Raw genomic sequence first — 16933 nt, 5'->3', positions numbered from 1 at the left:
AAAGAAAAAAAAAAAAAGTAAATAAATTTAAAAATTTAATTCAATATGCATATTAAAAAAATAATTCACCAAGACCAGGGTTTATCTCATTTTTTTGTATGTTTTATTGATTATGCTGTTACAGTCACCCCAATTTCTTTTCCCTTTGCTCCTCTCCACCCAGTACCCCCGCTTCCCTCCAGCAGTTCCACCCCCCCCACTTAGTCCATGTCCATGGGTCATGCATAAAAGCTCTTCTCAACATCCCCCTGTCTATTCCCCACCCTCCTACTATGCTTCTTAATCCCTGCACCATTTCCCTCCCTCTCCCTGCTCCCCCCTCCCAGCTGACCTCCCCCGACATGCTCCCCACACCTATGATTCTGTTTCCACTCTGGTTGCTGCTCAGTTTGCCTTTGTTTCCATTCCCTAGCTTCTGTTGTTGTTAGTTGTGATACTGTTTTCAATTTAATGTTCATAGTTTTGATCTTTTTCATAAATAAGTCCCTTTAACATTTCATGTAATAATAGCTTGGTGATGATGAACTCCTTCATCTTTACCTTGTCTGGGAAGCACTTTCTCTGCCCTTCTATTCTGAATGATAGCTTTGCTGGATAGAGTAATCTTGGTTGTAGGTCCTTGCTTTCTATCACTTTGAATATTTCCTGCCAGTCCCTTCTTGCCTGAAAAGTTTCTTTTGAGAAATCAGCTGACACTCTTATAGGTACCCCTCTGTAGGTAATTCTCCTCTTCTCTCTTGCTGCTTTTAAGATTCTCTCTTTATCTTTAACCTTTGGCATTTTGATTATGATGTGTCTTGGGGTGGTCTTCCCTGGGTCAAGTTTGTTTGGGACTCTCTGCTTCCTGGACCCATATGTCTATTTCCTTACCCAAATTAGGGAAGTTTTCCTTAATGATTTTTTCACATAATTTTTCCATTTCTTCCTCTCCCTCTTCACCTTCTGGCAACCCTATAATTTGGATGTTGACACGTTTAAAGCTATCCCAGAGGTTCCTAAGCCTCTCCTCATTTTTTTCGATTCATATTTCCTCCTGTGCTGGTTGACTGTTTGTTTTTCCTTATGCTCCAATTTGTTGATTTGAACCCTGGTTTCCTTTTCTTCACCATTTATTCCATGTGGATTTTCCTTCATTTCAGCCAGGATAGCCTTCATTCTTTCCCCGTGCTGTTTAACCTTTTCTTTCAAGTCTGTGAGCATCTTTATCTCCAATGCCTTAAACTGTGCATCTGTTATCTATCTCCTCATTCATTAGGAGTGCTATCTGCTTGTTGCTTAGTTGTGTCACTGGGACCTCGATCTGCCCCTGCTCCTGGGTTGTACTTCTCTGTCTCCTCATCTTTCTGTGTTTGCCTCTATGATTTGGGTAAGGGCTATCGCAGCTCTTATGTTATAGGGAGTTGAGCCTTAGGTATTCATTAGTGCTGGCACCCGTTTCACCGGGTTTTGGCACTGTATGTGGCAGAGGAGTCTGAGAGGGAACAGTGCTGGCTGCCACCACTTTTCCAGGGACTTCTCCCTCTTCCTGTACTAAGCAAGCTGCCTTCTTTTTGAGACTGGTAGCTTCTTCCTCTGCCCAAACCCCCATTGGCTTTCACAGTCAGAAGCAATGTGGCTCTATTTTCCCTGGAACTGGAACTGCAAGCTGGCTGGTCTGGTCTGGGGCTGGGATCGCTTCTCTGGTTTAAACTGTATGTGTTTTTCGCCACGACTACAGTCACAGTACTGCTAGCCGGGCCCACCAGCCATGCTGCCGCCAAGCACCGCCCCTGCAGCCACTGGTCTGCTTCTCTTTCTCTCTGTCCCAGCTTCGCCTCTCCTACCTTTATGACTGATTATTTCTCCTTTATTTCTTTGATGAACTTCCCTGTAATTTCAATTTTCTGGATTTTTTGTTTTTGGTTTTTAGTTTTGAAGTGGTTGTAAATTCCTTCTTGGTTGTGAGGAGACACAGCGTGTTTATTTACACCTCCGTCTTGGCCAGAAGTTGGTTTATCTCATTTTTAATGTTAGAAAGTCTATAAAGTCATCATATCAAATAAGAAAAACCATGTAATTTTGAAACATTAGAGACATTCTCATTAAAATCAAAATGTTTTCCTTTAGCAACATTAATAATTTAATTATTATGGAAGTTCAGTCATGGAAGTTATTACTTATATAAAACAGAAATAAGACATAACTATTTAAAAAGAGGGAGCAAAACCTTTATTATTTGAAAATGTAAGTCTACTAGAAAATCCAAGATAATAAATGTTTTGTAAATTTTAAGTAAAAAAAGCCAGCAAAGTGGATTATTAGATATCAGCTGAAATTTCCTGGTGCCAATAATAACCAATAACAAAATTTAGTAGAAAAAACATTCCTTTCATGATTTTAATGAATAAAAATGTATTCGAAGTAACCCTAACAAAAACCCTGTGTGACTCGTATCAAGAAAATTAGAAAAGTTTACTTAATAAATCAGAAGACATGAAAAATAAACCATGTTTCCATAAAGTCTTAAATATTGTCAAGTGTCAGGTCTCCTGGATTAATTTGTAGATCTCATGTAATATTCATCAAAGACTCAACAAGATTAACCAGGGGTAGATGAGACAATTTTTTTAAAGAGGGCATAATCATGGCCCTCATACAGATATAAAGTGAAGATATATCAAAGATTTTATTTTGCTTATTAATTAATGAGAAATAATGTTATCAATATGATGTTATCAGCTCAAAAGAGGATCAAAGTACCACACATATACAGGCAGATAAGTGCTGAAGTGAATTTACAAATAGGTGCTAAATGGGTCAATATCAGTTGCATTCCACTGAATACAACCAATTTGTATTTCTATGGACAAATATCATTTGTATTATCATTTTTCTAAAATTTACAGAGTGGTAAAATAGCTCAAAGGCAGTGGGAAATAATACAGAAGGCTAGACTTAGTAGCTTTTTTCTTTCTTCTTTCTTTCTTTGCCCATTTCAAAAGCTTTCACACCATTTTGCAGAGAATTTTTAAAATGTGAAAGCCTACCATTGGACTTAATGGTATTAAAAAATTAAAATCAACCTACAAGGCCATCAGATAAGTAGATGGTTAAATAAATTACAATATATTCATGTTCTAAAACATAATGCAGTCCTTTAAACTCATGTTTTTAAAGATTATTTAATGGCATGGGAAATACTACTAATAAAGTGTTAAGTGAAAAAAAGCAGGCTGAAAACTGCCAGTGAATTTTAGTCTTAATTTTAAGGAAAAAAAGGAAAGAAAGAAAAGATACTGGCAGGGAAAAAATATACTAAAGAAGTAGTTATTTCCAAGGAGTAAAATTAGGAGGTTTTTTTGTTTTTATTTTTACTATTTCCTTTCTTCTCGTCTTTTATCGCATTTTCCCCTCCCTTGAGACTTTCTTTGTTTAAAGATCCTTATATTTACCAACTCATATAGCAGCTAGCCAAGCGGGGTAGCAATTGCCACCTATCATCACTTCTTCCACCACTGGGCCCATGACTGCCCAAAAGAGGAAAGAATCCCCTCCTTTTCTGGTTAGGGTAGGTGAGTCCTTACTTATCCTGTATGTTAATGAAATTCCAGTTGTCTACCATAGGTCCAGGTTTTATTGTTACTATTTACTTGGGCTAGGACTGGTGAAGTATGCTGGTAGTGTTTTCAAACCTGTGTAAAGACGGTGTTCTCTTCCTCTGCAGAACCTAAAGGAACCAGTACTGGTGGCAGTGGTGGCTTTGGTGGAGGTGGTGGATTTGGCGGAGGAGGTGGCAGCGGAGGTGGAGGTGGTGGCAGTGGCGTTGGTGGTGGCGGTGGCGGTGGCAGCTTTGTAGGAGGTGGACCACCTGGTTTGGGAGGACTGTTCCAGGCTGGAATGCCAAAGCTGAGATCCACAGCCAACAGGGATAATGGTAAGGAGAGTTTCCTTCTCTCTCAGTTCCTGAAGACCAGTTTGGTGGTTTGGGGGCTTGGCGTCCCCTCTTAGACACTGTGCTCTTTAAAACATTTTAGAATGCTTGAAATGTTAACATTTTTATTAGAGAGACTATTTATTATCTTTTAAAAGTTAAATCAGTATCAGGCAGCTCCATTAAGCTGTTATATATTTGCCTAGTGTCCTTGGGGTAATTGTACTTTTTGTACTTTTCTAAAGGGTGAGCTAGGGTGGGAAGAAAAAAAAAGGAACAAATGGAACTTGCCACCCCTGGAAACCCTGCCTGGTGACCTGGCAAATTCAGCTTTCTTTGTGAGGTAGCCTGACCCAGCTGTCTACTATAGTAAATACTTGTGAGCCACTTTTCACACACACGATGGAGCATGTCATATGGAATATAATTACATATCTCACTAAATCCAAAAAGGTGTTTTGCATGACAGACATTTGGCAATTCAGGGCCTATGACTCTTAGTCTTCTCTGCAGGGAACCAAGGAAATGAGTCCCACAGGACTGCCTATGAACCTGAAGGCAGAGAGGAAAGTTGAACCTAGTCGTGCCAAAATAAAAAACTTACAGAGGACATGAGATGCTCTCTGGACTATTGCAGAAGCTCAAGAAATTGTACCATAGAACTTTTAGAATTTTATTTCTAATTCTATGATCTTTTAAGATGTCTACTGGGAAAAGTATGAAATTCTCACATTGATATGAAGATAAAATCACTGAATCCTCAGGTTTAGCTGACTGTTTTAGCATTGGATGGTCAAAATGAGAAAGAGACTCAATAATATGAGAGATTCTATCATGCCAGACCTGCATTCAAATTTAAATTTATTTATTTAAAACCCACCAAAAGGATTTGAGATAGTTGGCAAATGCATACATTTAGGATTTCAACAAAAAATGAAGAAATTAAGACAAAAAGTAACTGGAAGTAAAGTAATAAAATGAAGATGGAATTTAAGTTGGTGCATAAAATGGTATACCAGAAGTATATGTATTCATAATATACTATCCACGTAATGGATCCTATCCATGTAATGTAGTAACTGCAGTTTTAATCTGAACTTGGAAAATATAACTTACTACAAGTTGGGGACATAGAAACATACTACACAGTCAAAGACAATACATCTTTTTCCTAATACTAAAGTAAAAATAAATTCTGGAGTTCACATTACTCCATAAATGTATAAATCCATCCAAATGTCTGTTCTTGTGCCTTGGATAAAATCTGAACTGCTTCTGGCCTGCAAGGCTCTTTATGACCAGGCCCCTCAGGCTCCATTTCCCAGGATGGTCATGCTCACTGTGCCCCAGGCACACAGGCCTTGGTTTTTTATTGTTTCATTTGAAGCTCATTCCTACCTCAGGGCCTTTGCACCTGCTGGTCTGTTGCCTAAAGTGTAGTTGTTTACTTCTTTGCAGATTAAGACCATTCCCTGGGATCAACACTTTCAATTAAACTTTGACAGTTTTTTTTTCTCTTAGTTCCTTCTTATTTCAATCATAATTCTCCCATTGTGCTTTTTCACCTTCTCTTGGAAATATCTCATCAAAGAGATTAGGTAACCCCTTCTATATGAAGATTTATACTGGGACAACTAATCTTTTCACCTTACATGGCTAAGTTATTTTTTTAAGCCTAAGAGGTACAAGGGCAAGGGAGCAGGGATGGTAATCTATTCCTCTTCCTCCAGGAAGGACCACACAAAACCTGATTTAAATAAATAATAGTTACCTATATTTTACAGCATCTGGGAAATGACTTCCAGTAGTTGGGAATATACTCTAGTTCCCTGTAAGTTCTTGTAAGTTTACTAATTTTTGAACTGAATTTTTCCCCCTGTTCTTCAGATTCTGGAGGAAGCCGACCCCCAATTTTGCCACCAGGAGCAAGAGCCACATCTGCCAAACCTTTCTCACCCCCAGGTGGCCCTGGGAGGTTCCCTGTGCCTTCTCCAGGCCAGAGAGGTGGACCCCCGGAGCCCCAGAGGAACCGAATGCCTCCCCCGAGGCCCGACGTGGGCTCGAAGCCTGATAGCGTGCCCCCTCCAGTACCTAACACGCCAAGACCCATTCAATCAAGTCTGCACAACCGGGGTTCCCCACCAGTGCCTGGGGCTCCCAGGCAGCCTGGCCCTGGGCCGACTCCTCCCCCTTTCCCCGGAAACCGAGGTGCTGCTTTTGGAGGAGGCTCCATCCGGCAGACCCCCTCAGCCTCATCCTCCAACAGGCCTCCCCTGCCCCCTACCCCGGGCAGGGCCTTGGAGGACAAACCCCCTCCGCCGCCTCCTCCAATGGGCAACAGGCCCTCCATCCACAGGGAAGCTGTCCCACCTCCGCCGCCTCAGAACAGCAAGCCCCCGGTGCCTTCCACTCCGCGGCCTTCCTCCTTGTCGCAGGCCCCACCTCCGCCGCCGCCCCCCAGCCGGCCTGGCCCGCCGCCCCTGCCTCCAGGGTCCAGTGGCAGTGACGAAATCCCAAGGCTTCCACAGCGGAATTTGTCCCTCTCTTCGTCTGCACCTCCCTTACCTTCACCTGGACGTTCGGGCCCGCTTCCTCCCCCGCCCAGTGAGAGACCCCCTCCTCCAGTGAGGGACCCACCGGGCAGATCAGGTATGGCAAGACAAGGGCTGAGTTGTCTCCCTGAAACTCAGCCTGCCCAGATGTCACTAATGATCATATACGGAGTCCAACAGAAAAGCTTAAGTGAACCCTCAAACTGCTTTCATCTGTAGTGACACTGAACACTATGATTTCATCCTGACCTCATGTAAACTTCTGAGGAAAGTGGGACTGATATTTCTGTGTTTTGGAGATGAGGAGAATGAGTAAGCAATTTAGATGATCATAAACTAGTTAATAAAGAAGAGGCTAGAATTTTCATCATCCATCTCACCATTTTACAACCCTGCCTCCCTAAAGTGATTTCAGATGTCTTAATTGGGGAAATAAATTCCCATCTCCTGTAGGAGGGCCCCATTATTCCCACAAGAAGGGCAGCTATTGAGGAGCTAATGAGCTTCTCCTGCATTTTGCTCTTTATCTGTCAAGCTTTCAGGCCGCTTACCTGCTTGTTAAAAACAAATGTTAGTGCCCATTTTGCTGTTTGCTAGCATCTCTGAAACATAGATCCCGTGAGAATCAGATAAAGGAATAGGCCACCTCTTCACAAAAACGCTAAGTATAAACTGGAAATATGCGTGCTATTTCATGCATAGAAGGACCTGCTGAAGCACATGTGTGGTCCCTGCCCAGGGTTGAGAAACCGAATGAGGGAATAACTTGCAGGGTATGAAATGAAATGTGCAGATTCCCCAGGGTTTGTACTTTCTCTACTAATTATTGATGGTTACTGTTGGAGTCAGAAAAACTAAACTACTTTTAAATTTTAACTTTGTGCATACAAGATGTTTGGAAATGGGGCATTTTTTCCTCCCTGCAAAGTTAACTGACCTTTGACCCTGTGACTTCAGGAACCTAATAAAAGCTGTTCTTAAAACCAGTAGTCCTCAAACTTGACCCCATGCTGGAATCACTGGGGAGCTTTAAAAACAACGATGGTTCTTCCCCAGGGTTTCTGGTTTTGTTGGTCTGGGTTGCAGATGGGGCATCAGGATATTAGGATTATAATGTCACGTTGTAATGCACAGAAAAGTTTGAGAAATACTCCTTCACACTGTCCTGCCATAGAGTTGGCTACAAATATAGAAAGTTACTGATCCATTTGATCCAGTTCCTAGGCATGTGCCATCTCATTAAGTATTCTTCAGTGAATTAACAAGAACAAGTAGTCAGATGAATGAAACACAATGTTTTCTTTGTATCCAAAAGATATGGGTTTTCCCTTAAAGGAGTTGAGGAGCTGTTTGCATGGCTCTACCAAATAGATGAATCAACAGATTAACTCTTCCCAAAAATAGGGTAGGCAGTGACACATGATTATAGCATTTATTGATCCTTTTGATTATATAAATCATACCTGTTTATTATTGAATGAGAAAGTACAGAAAAGTAGGAAGAAAAAAAATGTCATCTATAATTTTACCACCACCACCACCATCCAGAAATAATCATTGATAACATTTTTATTTATCCTTTCAGGCTTTTAAAGTGCATATATATACATGTTTACAGACTTAGTGTCACACTACGTATATTGGTTGGCAATTTGCTCTTTGTTTAACAATATCTTGTTAACATTTTCTGATATGATACAACCTGATTTTTAATGACTGCGTAATATTAAATCCTACGAAATACCTTGATTACTTAATTCCTCACTTGGTCAAATAGGCCATCTCCAGATTTTTGCTGTTGCTGATAATGCAGGAATACATTCTTGTGTCAAATATTTAGGCACATCTCTATGTATTTCCTTTGGATGAATTCCTAGAAATGGAATTTCTAGGTCATGGGTATACACAGTAAACTATGGACTTATAGGTACTGCCAAATTGGCCTCTAGAAAATTCCTACCAATTTATATCCCCACAAGGAACATATGACAGGTCATTTTGGGCCACCTGGATTTTGGGAGATGGCTTAGCTTCATTGTCAGGAGAATGGGCTTTCAAATTTGACAGACCTGTAGTAAAATCCTCGTTCTTCCTCTCATTAGCTTCCTGACTAGGTCTTTTTGACTTTCCAACACCTCAGGGCTTCTTCTGCTGTCTCTATCCTTCAGGGCTGTTGTAAAAATCACATGAGGTAAGGACGCATACTGATTATCTTATTTCCCAACATAAATGACCACTTCTATTATTATGCTGCCTATGGGAAATAATATTAATATGGTTGCCCAGGTTTGGAGCAGGGGCTGGAAGTTTGGAGAAGAAAGAACAGGAACATTCATTTAAAGAGAGAAAGATTAAGTTGCTCAAGTTATGTAGTACCAAGCCTAATAATATTGGAAGTCTTGTTGACATTGGGTGATAGTTGTGTGGTGATAGTACCAGTGAGGTTAAGCCCACAGCATGAGAGACTCCCTTCTCTGTAATAAATCTACTCCTACAAGCAGATGGGGCAATAAATAAACCCTACCAGGTGAGGCACTGAAGACACCTTGAGAGACCAAGCAGGGCAACACTTGCCTCCTACCTTCAATAGTGTCTGAGCCAAGACTCCCAGGCACAGCTATCTGATAGGCAAGTCATTCCATTTAAGGTCCTCTAGTTGGATTCTGAATCTGCAGTTAACAAAAGATTATATTTATAGCAATTTAAGATACTGTGTTACATAAAATGTCAGCCTCTGGCAAATGGAATACACTGCTGAAGATCAGGAATAATTACTAAGGCCATTTTGGTTTACATGCAAAAAATGCTTACGTTCCTCTTTTCTTTCTTTCTTTCTTTCTTTCTTTCTTTCTTTCTTTCTTTCTTTCTTTCTTTCTTATTTACTCATGACCCAAATAGCCTCTGCATTTGGAAAATGGTAAAAGCAAGACAAGTTCCTGTGTATTATCAAAAAGAATTTACTTTGAATTATTTTCTAGAAACTTAAAAATCTCTGATTATACCATACTACTGCATTTTTTAATAAGCGGTTTCAAATATTTATGTAGTCCTTTTTATTTGCTTTTTGCCTGAGTATTCCTGGCAGCAGTGCTGTGGGAAAGGTGACAATTTGGTGCTATTTGTAGATAGGCAATCAAGCTCCATGGGGTAAGCAGCCTGCCCAGGGTCAGGATCCTGCACCAGCATTTATAGCCATGCACATTGATTAGCTATTTGTCACTCCCTGTGTTAATCTGCCTCCCAAAAGAGGAAGAACCAAGAAGGAACTACTATTCTCAGGATGACTAACATTGAGTTTCCTGATCCCACTTCTGTCTGGAAACAAACTGTATGCATTACAGAAACATGCTGTGGAAATAGCAATAATACTGTGAATTTAAAGAACGTAATCCCTCTGAAGATCTAAAATGACTTCATAACTATCTATTCTTCTTTTAAAAATTCTTTTTTAAAACAGCATTTATTTAATAAGTATATCATAGTAATTAGTTCAATAGCTGTTTAAAATGTTATTAAAATGTGTTTTAAGTATGTATACAGTTGTCAGTATAAACAGGTAATCACCTGTTCTCAACTTAACTGTATCATCTCCAATCTCAGTACTATCTCAAAGCTCTCAATATGCACCCATTTCACATCTGTGTATACATATGTGCGTTTCTGAGTTTATATGTGCCTACTCCTTTCTTGGCTGAATCTCTTAGGAAGTCTCCACCATTCTCCCTATTCTCTAGTAAAAGGACATATGTCTATCAGGCACTCAATAATTGCATGTCGGTGATGGCCATGATATTAGTAATATAGGATATAAAGTACTGCCCTAAATTTTTGCCTTTTCTTTTGCTCCAGGCCCTCTCCCACCACCTCCTCCAATAAACAGAAATGGCAGCACGTCTCGGGCCCTGCCTGCCACCCCACAGGTGCCGTCCAGAGGAGGAGTAGACAGTCCACGGAGTGGGCCCCGGCCTCCCCTTCCTCCAGACCGGCCTGGAGCTGGGGTTCCTCCTCCACCTCCACCATCAACATCAATTAGAAACGGCTTCCAAGACTCTTCATGTGAAGGTAAGGTGTGGTCCCAGCTCCTTGGAAACATACAAGCTATAGAGCAGCAGTTACGTGAGAAACATGTTTGTGTTTATTTGTGTGTTTACATACATTTCTTTTTTGCATGACCCTCATTGGTATCACACTGCACTGAGCTAAGTAACCCAGTGATTTTCAACCTTTTTCATATCATGGCACACATAAACTAATTACTAAAATTCTGCAGCACACCAAAACATATCTTTTTTGCCGACCTGATAAAAAAATAGGTTTAATTTTGATTCATTCACACCAGATTGCTATTGTGTTGGCTGTTGTCATTTTTTTATTTGGCAATCTAAGGGAAAAGAGGTCAGTGTCCCTGACTAAATAATCAGGTGTTTCATGTTTTAAAAATTCTTGCAGCACACCTGTTGAAAAATCACTGCTATAACCATTTTAGGGTCCACAGTGATTTCAAATTAAAAATAGTAATCCCTCCTCCTCCACTTTTCAAAAAGGCAGGTTGTTTCTGTGTTCCTTGTTTGAGTCTCATTTTGGTTAACTTTCTACAGACACCAGAATTCTGAAAAGAACCATTTTTTGTAGCTTACTTTATTACCTACCTTTCTAAACAGTTTGCTGTAGTTAAGAGGCCTGATGGCCTGAAGATGTTAAGTAGGTTACCCCTGCCTCTGTATCAGAGGGTCCCCCATATTCCTTCCACTAGTCAGAGAAATAATTAAAAAAGGTATCCTAAGCCTTAGCCCTCAGCTCATGAGAGGGACTGGCTGGGTCCTAATCACTAATTAAAATCACTTGGATCTGGCTTTGGTTTGATTGGCAGACCAGTATATTTTACTGATGTGCAATATCAGTGATATTTCTAGTACTTGCAGCTTTTTTCTAAATTTCTAGACATAAAAGTGACACTAGAAGTGATCTCTTCAGTTTTCTCTATTTCATGATGTACCTTTCATTACATCTCTTCATAGCAGATTGTCTGTTACTGAAGATACTGTTTATCTCTCCCTCAGATGAGTGGGAAAGCAGATTCTACTTCCATCCAATTTCTGATTTGCCACCTCCAGAGCCATATGTGCCAACAACCAAAAGTTATCCCAGTAAATTGGCAAGAAATGAAAGTCGGAGTGAGTATTTCTTCAAGGGCTTTTGGGAGATTCCTACTTGAATAGCCTGGGTTATATACAACTGAGGGGTGTGTAGGAAATCCAAGCCTCTTTCCTGGAGTGTGGATACTTCAGAGAAGTCACTTCTGGATTTGAAGCCATCTAAATTCTGGTAAACTCTCCTTCTACAAACAAGGAAGAGACTGGAAGTAACCCAGAATGTATATGAGAAATTATTACTTTAATGTGTCATTATAAACCCAAAATACTTTTGGGTTGCTAGTAGATTAAATTTTATCATTTTGCTTGTTTAGAGGCTCTTCCCCCATTTCGATCTTCCTAAGATGGCACAAAAAGAACCATCTTCTTTTTATTCCTGATAGTTTTAAGATTGGGCAAAATATCTTATTTAATTATAACAAAAACTTACTGTAACTGCCTTGATCTTTTAAATATAATTATAGCTTTATAGAGCATTACATGAACATTTTAGGTGGATCCATAATCTCACTACATAACAGATATTTTCATTTTATCACATTCTTGTCTAATTTTTATCCATTGAATTCTGATTAATTTATATGGTTATAATTATGGAGTAAAGCTTTTTGGTGGTGGGATTTATATAACATTGCTTAATAAATGCCTCCCTATTTTATCACATGGTTTTTATTATACAAATTTCCATCAAGTCAGCATTTAATAACTTAGTTTACCATTATTGGAGACTTAGGTTGTTTCTGGGTTTTCTTTTTTTTTCCCCTAATATATGGAATGCTACCATAAGAAGTGAATCACATTTTCACTATTGGAAAAGAATGTGAACAAGAAGAGGAAATGGAAAAACTAATATTTTACAACAATAAATGTATAGAACTGAGAAAGAATTATAGTTCTTTGTATGGAAAAAGACATGTAGGTTATGATTACTGTGATAGCTTTATTAACTCAAAAGAATGTCACAATGGTACAATGCACTTTCTTTTGCCCACCCCTGTGTGTGTGTGTGTAACAGAACCATCCTCTTCAGCCCCTCTAGAATTTTAATTTAATAGCTGAACACATTCCCTCCCCATCTTCCTGTCTTTAAGACTTTATGAAGTTTGAAGACTGGGGCTATGTCCTGCTCACTATTGCATCTTCATCGAGTGGCACAGAGCCTGAAACATGGTAGACACTTAAAAATATTTCTTAAATCGGTGAATTAATTTCCACTGCCCCCCAACACTTTTTTTAGACTTACTTTCAATTTCTAGCATTGTGCATTTTAATATTTTATACTGATAATGGATAATCTCTCTAAAAAATACATGAAGTATGAACAAATGGTTTTATTCCACTCCCGTAGCTACATTGGCCTCTAGGCCCACAGCCTGGTAGGGCAGCCAGACAGCCCTGAGTAGTGCCACCTAATTGAATCTTTGCCCAAGGCCAACCATTGTCTTGCTAACCACTTGTGGTACGAGAGGTGATGGTCAAGGCCCGTGGCAGATGGTTGGTTTATACCCAGATGAGTCTTTCCTCAGATGCCTGCCCAAGGAAAGGCTTGGTTGGAACAGTAAGAGGAACAGACTAGGTAATGGAATGCCAGTGTTTTCCTCCGACTCCTCTCCTTGCTCAGAGATTGGGTTCTATCTCAGAAATCCCTAAGGGGGAGTACTAGGGTTGCTGTCAAGATGCCTGCTGAGGAATCTGTTGTGCCACCCCACCTGGGTCTCAGAGCAGTGGCCATAGCAGACATACTCAGTTGACACATGCCCCTGGCAGACATGCTTAAGCATTAGAGCACCTGCCCCATGCCTAACAATGGTAAGATCCTCAAAAGAGTGTGTGGGGGACAAATGAATTTCAAAAATTGCGAATAGATTTTAAACCTGAATGGCTCACAAATAAACATGATTTTTAAAAGAACACTATCAACAGAATGAAAAGGCAACCCCTGAAATGGGATAAAACATTTGTAAATCATGTATCTGATAAGAATTAATATGCAGAATATATAAAGAATTTCTACAATTCAACAACAAAAAACAACCCAATTTTTAAAATAGGCTGAATAGTTGAATAGACATTTCTCTGAAGGAGATCTACAGATGGTCAATAAGTACATGAAAAGATGTTCATCATCACTAATCATTAGGGAAATACAAATAAAGCGACAACAAAAGATCACTTCACACCCATTAGGATGGTTACTATAAAAAACACATTGTTTAGAAATTAGAAGATACCTAAATGCCCAACAAAAGGGGGTTAGGTAAATAAACTATAGTATACCTATATAATGGAATGCAGTGTGTCATTAATAATTATATGTGTAAAGAGTAATGACTTTGAAAGCTGTTCAAAATGACTATATACGATCCAATTTTTGGAAGACAAAAGGGGACTTTATATATATAGAAGATACACAAATAATGTTTTTTTGGTTATCTAGGTGGTGCAAGCATGGGTGAATTTTTTGTTTTGTTTTCACTCATCTATTTTTTCTAAACCTATAATAAACACATACTATGTTCTTAAGAAGAAAAGCAATATTTTTTAACTTTCTTAACTTTATGCAAGTACTCGGTAGCCAGTGGTAGATCATCCTCTAATAATATTTGTTGAGATCCTTACTTGCTTCTTCCCTTCACTTCTCACTTCTCTCTTCTCATCCATGTGTGCCAGTTATTTCCAACCTGGTCATAGGGTGTAGGGTTGTGTATACCTGTGCAAACATCTTGTTTCTAGAGTGAGAACATAAGCTTTCTAACCAAGATTTATATTTTGTCTATTTTTTTCATCAAGGTGGATCCAACCGAAGAGAAAGAGGTGCCCCACCCCTTCCTCCCATCCCAAGGTGATCCTTGGCTGCTCTCCTCCACCCGAGCCTCAGAGCTACTTCTGTTGTGTCTATCAAGAGTTATTCACCCTCCTCCCCTTGTCCCCTTCATATAAGGAGTAGGGAAGAAGGGAGGGTGACATGGAAATATACATGTGGGGGGTGGGAATCCGATAAAGAAATGCACCTAGATTTTTATTCTGTTTATATTCTCAAAGCTATTGCTTGCTTCAGCTATAGCCCACCAGTGTGGGCTGCTCAGGTATCGATCAGCTTTTATGGCAAGTAGGCAGAGATGAATTGTGTCCCAGGTTTCAACCAACCAGATTCAAACATTCACTGTAAATTTGCTACGGATAATATTAAAGTCCCTGAGAGCTGCGTGCTTCCATGCCTTTTTGCATGCTTGGCTTCCTGTCTGTTTCCATGAACCACAGACCACCTAAGCAAGTTGCTGAGCAAGGGCTCACATGAAATCTCTGTGGTTATAGAGTATAATCTTTGCCAGTCGAAGGTAGGCTCTAGGACAGAGCTGTCCAATAGAAATACAGTGTGAGCCACATATACAATTTAAATATCTCTAATAGCCACATTAAAAAAGGAGAAATAGGTGAAATTAATTTTAATATATTTTATCCAAAGTATCATCTGGCCTGCAATTAAAATAACAATTATTAATGGGGTATTTTACATTATTTTTTGTTTGGTACTAAGTTTTCAAAATCTGGTTTTGTGTTTTGCACTTAAAGCACATCCCTCTTTGGATTAGTCACATTTCAAGGGCTCAATGGCCACGTGTGGCTGGTGGCTACCGTATTGGACAGCACAGGTCTAGAAGACGGAGGCTAGCACAAAACCTTGTTTAAAAAACAAAAAGTGAAAGATGAGCTTTGGCAATTCAAGAGGTAACTAAAAATACAGTTAGGACCCAACACCTTGTCTGGCAGACAGCCTGACCTTAGATTTTGTCCCTTGTTTTCCCTTTTCCCTTAATATCTGTATGCAAGTGTTGCTTCAGAGTATCAAGATCAGAAATTGCTCTACTAGGGTTTACAGTCACGTGGAATAAAGCCATTGGAAAGAAACCGAAAGCCTGTTGGGGCTTCCGGGCTCAGACCCAGCTGGCTGGAGCTCACCCGTCAGCTGCACTTCTGCTGTGCCCATTTGAGGTGGCCTCCCAGCCTGCTCCTCAGGGTGGGGAGGCTTAGTAGTAGGGAGGAAAGTCAGGGAAGGTAGAAAATCATAAGCTCAGATAAAGAGGCCAGATTTGGGTTGGTGGGCAAAAGTAAAAATCTAAATCTGATGCTTATGGGGTTGAGAGAAAGAGATTGCTACTGGAATTGGAGGGAATTTGAAACTGTCCAGGAGAAGGAATCATTTGCCTTAGATCTATGCAAATAAAGCTCCCAAATGGACCACAGGGAAGAGCCAGCCTTGCCTTTTTTTTTGTACAATTTTGTTTACAGACTTTATTGGGACTTTTAAATCTAGCTATGGAGTTGGAAAAGAATATTTCCATTTAGATATTTTATACAGTTGATTATGTTTGAAGTTACCATTACTTATTTTTTTAAAACCACATGGCCACATATGTATAACGTATATCTACTTAAACTTTGTATCGTGGTTTCTGTGTATTGTTCATGTATTACTGGGAGATGCTAACAAGAAATCAATCCAAAGAAAATTTTGAAAGAAGCATTCATATTTATAAAATAAATAATTGTTTCACTTATATAAAAGCAAGGAACTTAGAGTTCTAGTAAATAGGATGTCTAATAAATTATGTTACCCATTTGAATATATTGTATTTTTATAACTTGTCTTACCAAAGTCCTGGGCTTAGTACATTAGAGATCTTGGGTTTCCCCCTGCTCCTCTACCATTCATTTGTCTTTCAGACACTTGGGGTCCTTTACCACAAAATCAAGAATTATAAAGGTATAACAACCTTGGCAAAGTATTTTTTTTTTAATTATCACTCATATTTTATAGCAGGAGCAGCATTTTATTTTGGAGTCTTCAATCAGATATCATCCTTTAATCAACAGTTAATTAAAATTTCTATAAGAAAGCCTGTGAACGACTCAGAAAAGAGGCCTTGCTAGCAAATATGGCAAAGAAAAGTCTAACCCAAAGAAATTGGGTCTAAATTTTATAAGGAGTAGCAAGAATGGCCAATTTCCTTATATATCCTAACTTTGCAGGTACCATCCTAAAGTTTGAAACAAGGTCTCAAAGTTGCTATTCACCCAGGATAGAGATGTTTTAGAATGTGTTTTTTAAGTGAATGTTTCATTAATACACTTACATTCTTGCTTTGAAAGTTAGCAACCTAATTGCATCCAAAACTTTGAATAAGTTCTATGCTAATATTTTTAACTATGGCAAATCACAAAAATGAATAATTTTCTTCCCTGAAATCAGAGCTTACATGTGTTTTTTTTTTCCATAAAATTTCCAAATAAGTGTATTCAAGATGCAATACAGTATT

General features: G+C 39.2%; 1 protein-coding gene across 3 annotated transcripts in view; it reads left to right on the top strand.

The window, feature by feature from the left end:
• Positions 1-15636, top strand: part of WIPF1 (WAS/WASL interacting protein family member 1) — a 114536-nt gene extending 98900 nt beyond the window's left edge. For all 3 annotated transcript variants that reach the window (XM_090280822.1, XM_090280820.1, XM_090280818.1), the window contains 5 exons: positions 3704-3913; positions 5798-6559; positions 10312-10524; positions 11523-11636; positions 14406-15636. In XM_090280822.1, coding sequence (XP_090136948.1) covers positions 3704-3913; positions 5798-6559; positions 10312-10524; positions 11523-11636; positions 14406-14461 — 1355 coding nt within the window. In that variant the 3' untranslated portion in view covers positions 14462-15636. The remainder of the gene's footprint in view (positions 1-3703; positions 3914-5797; positions 6560-10311; positions 10525-11522; positions 11637-14405) is intronic.
• Positions 15637-16933: the final 1297 nt, after the last annotated feature.

This window comes from Furipterus horrens, unplaced genomic scaffold, assembly GCF_987537825.1.
Source record: "Furipterus horrens unplaced genomic scaffold, mFurHor1.1.pri manual_scaffold_1, whole genome shotgun sequence".
In the NCBI taxonomy this organism is placed as follows: Eukaryota; Metazoa; Chordata; class Mammalia; order Chiroptera; family Furipteridae; genus Furipterus; species Furipterus horrens.
This window is presented reverse-complemented; position numbering and strand designations above follow the sequence as displayed.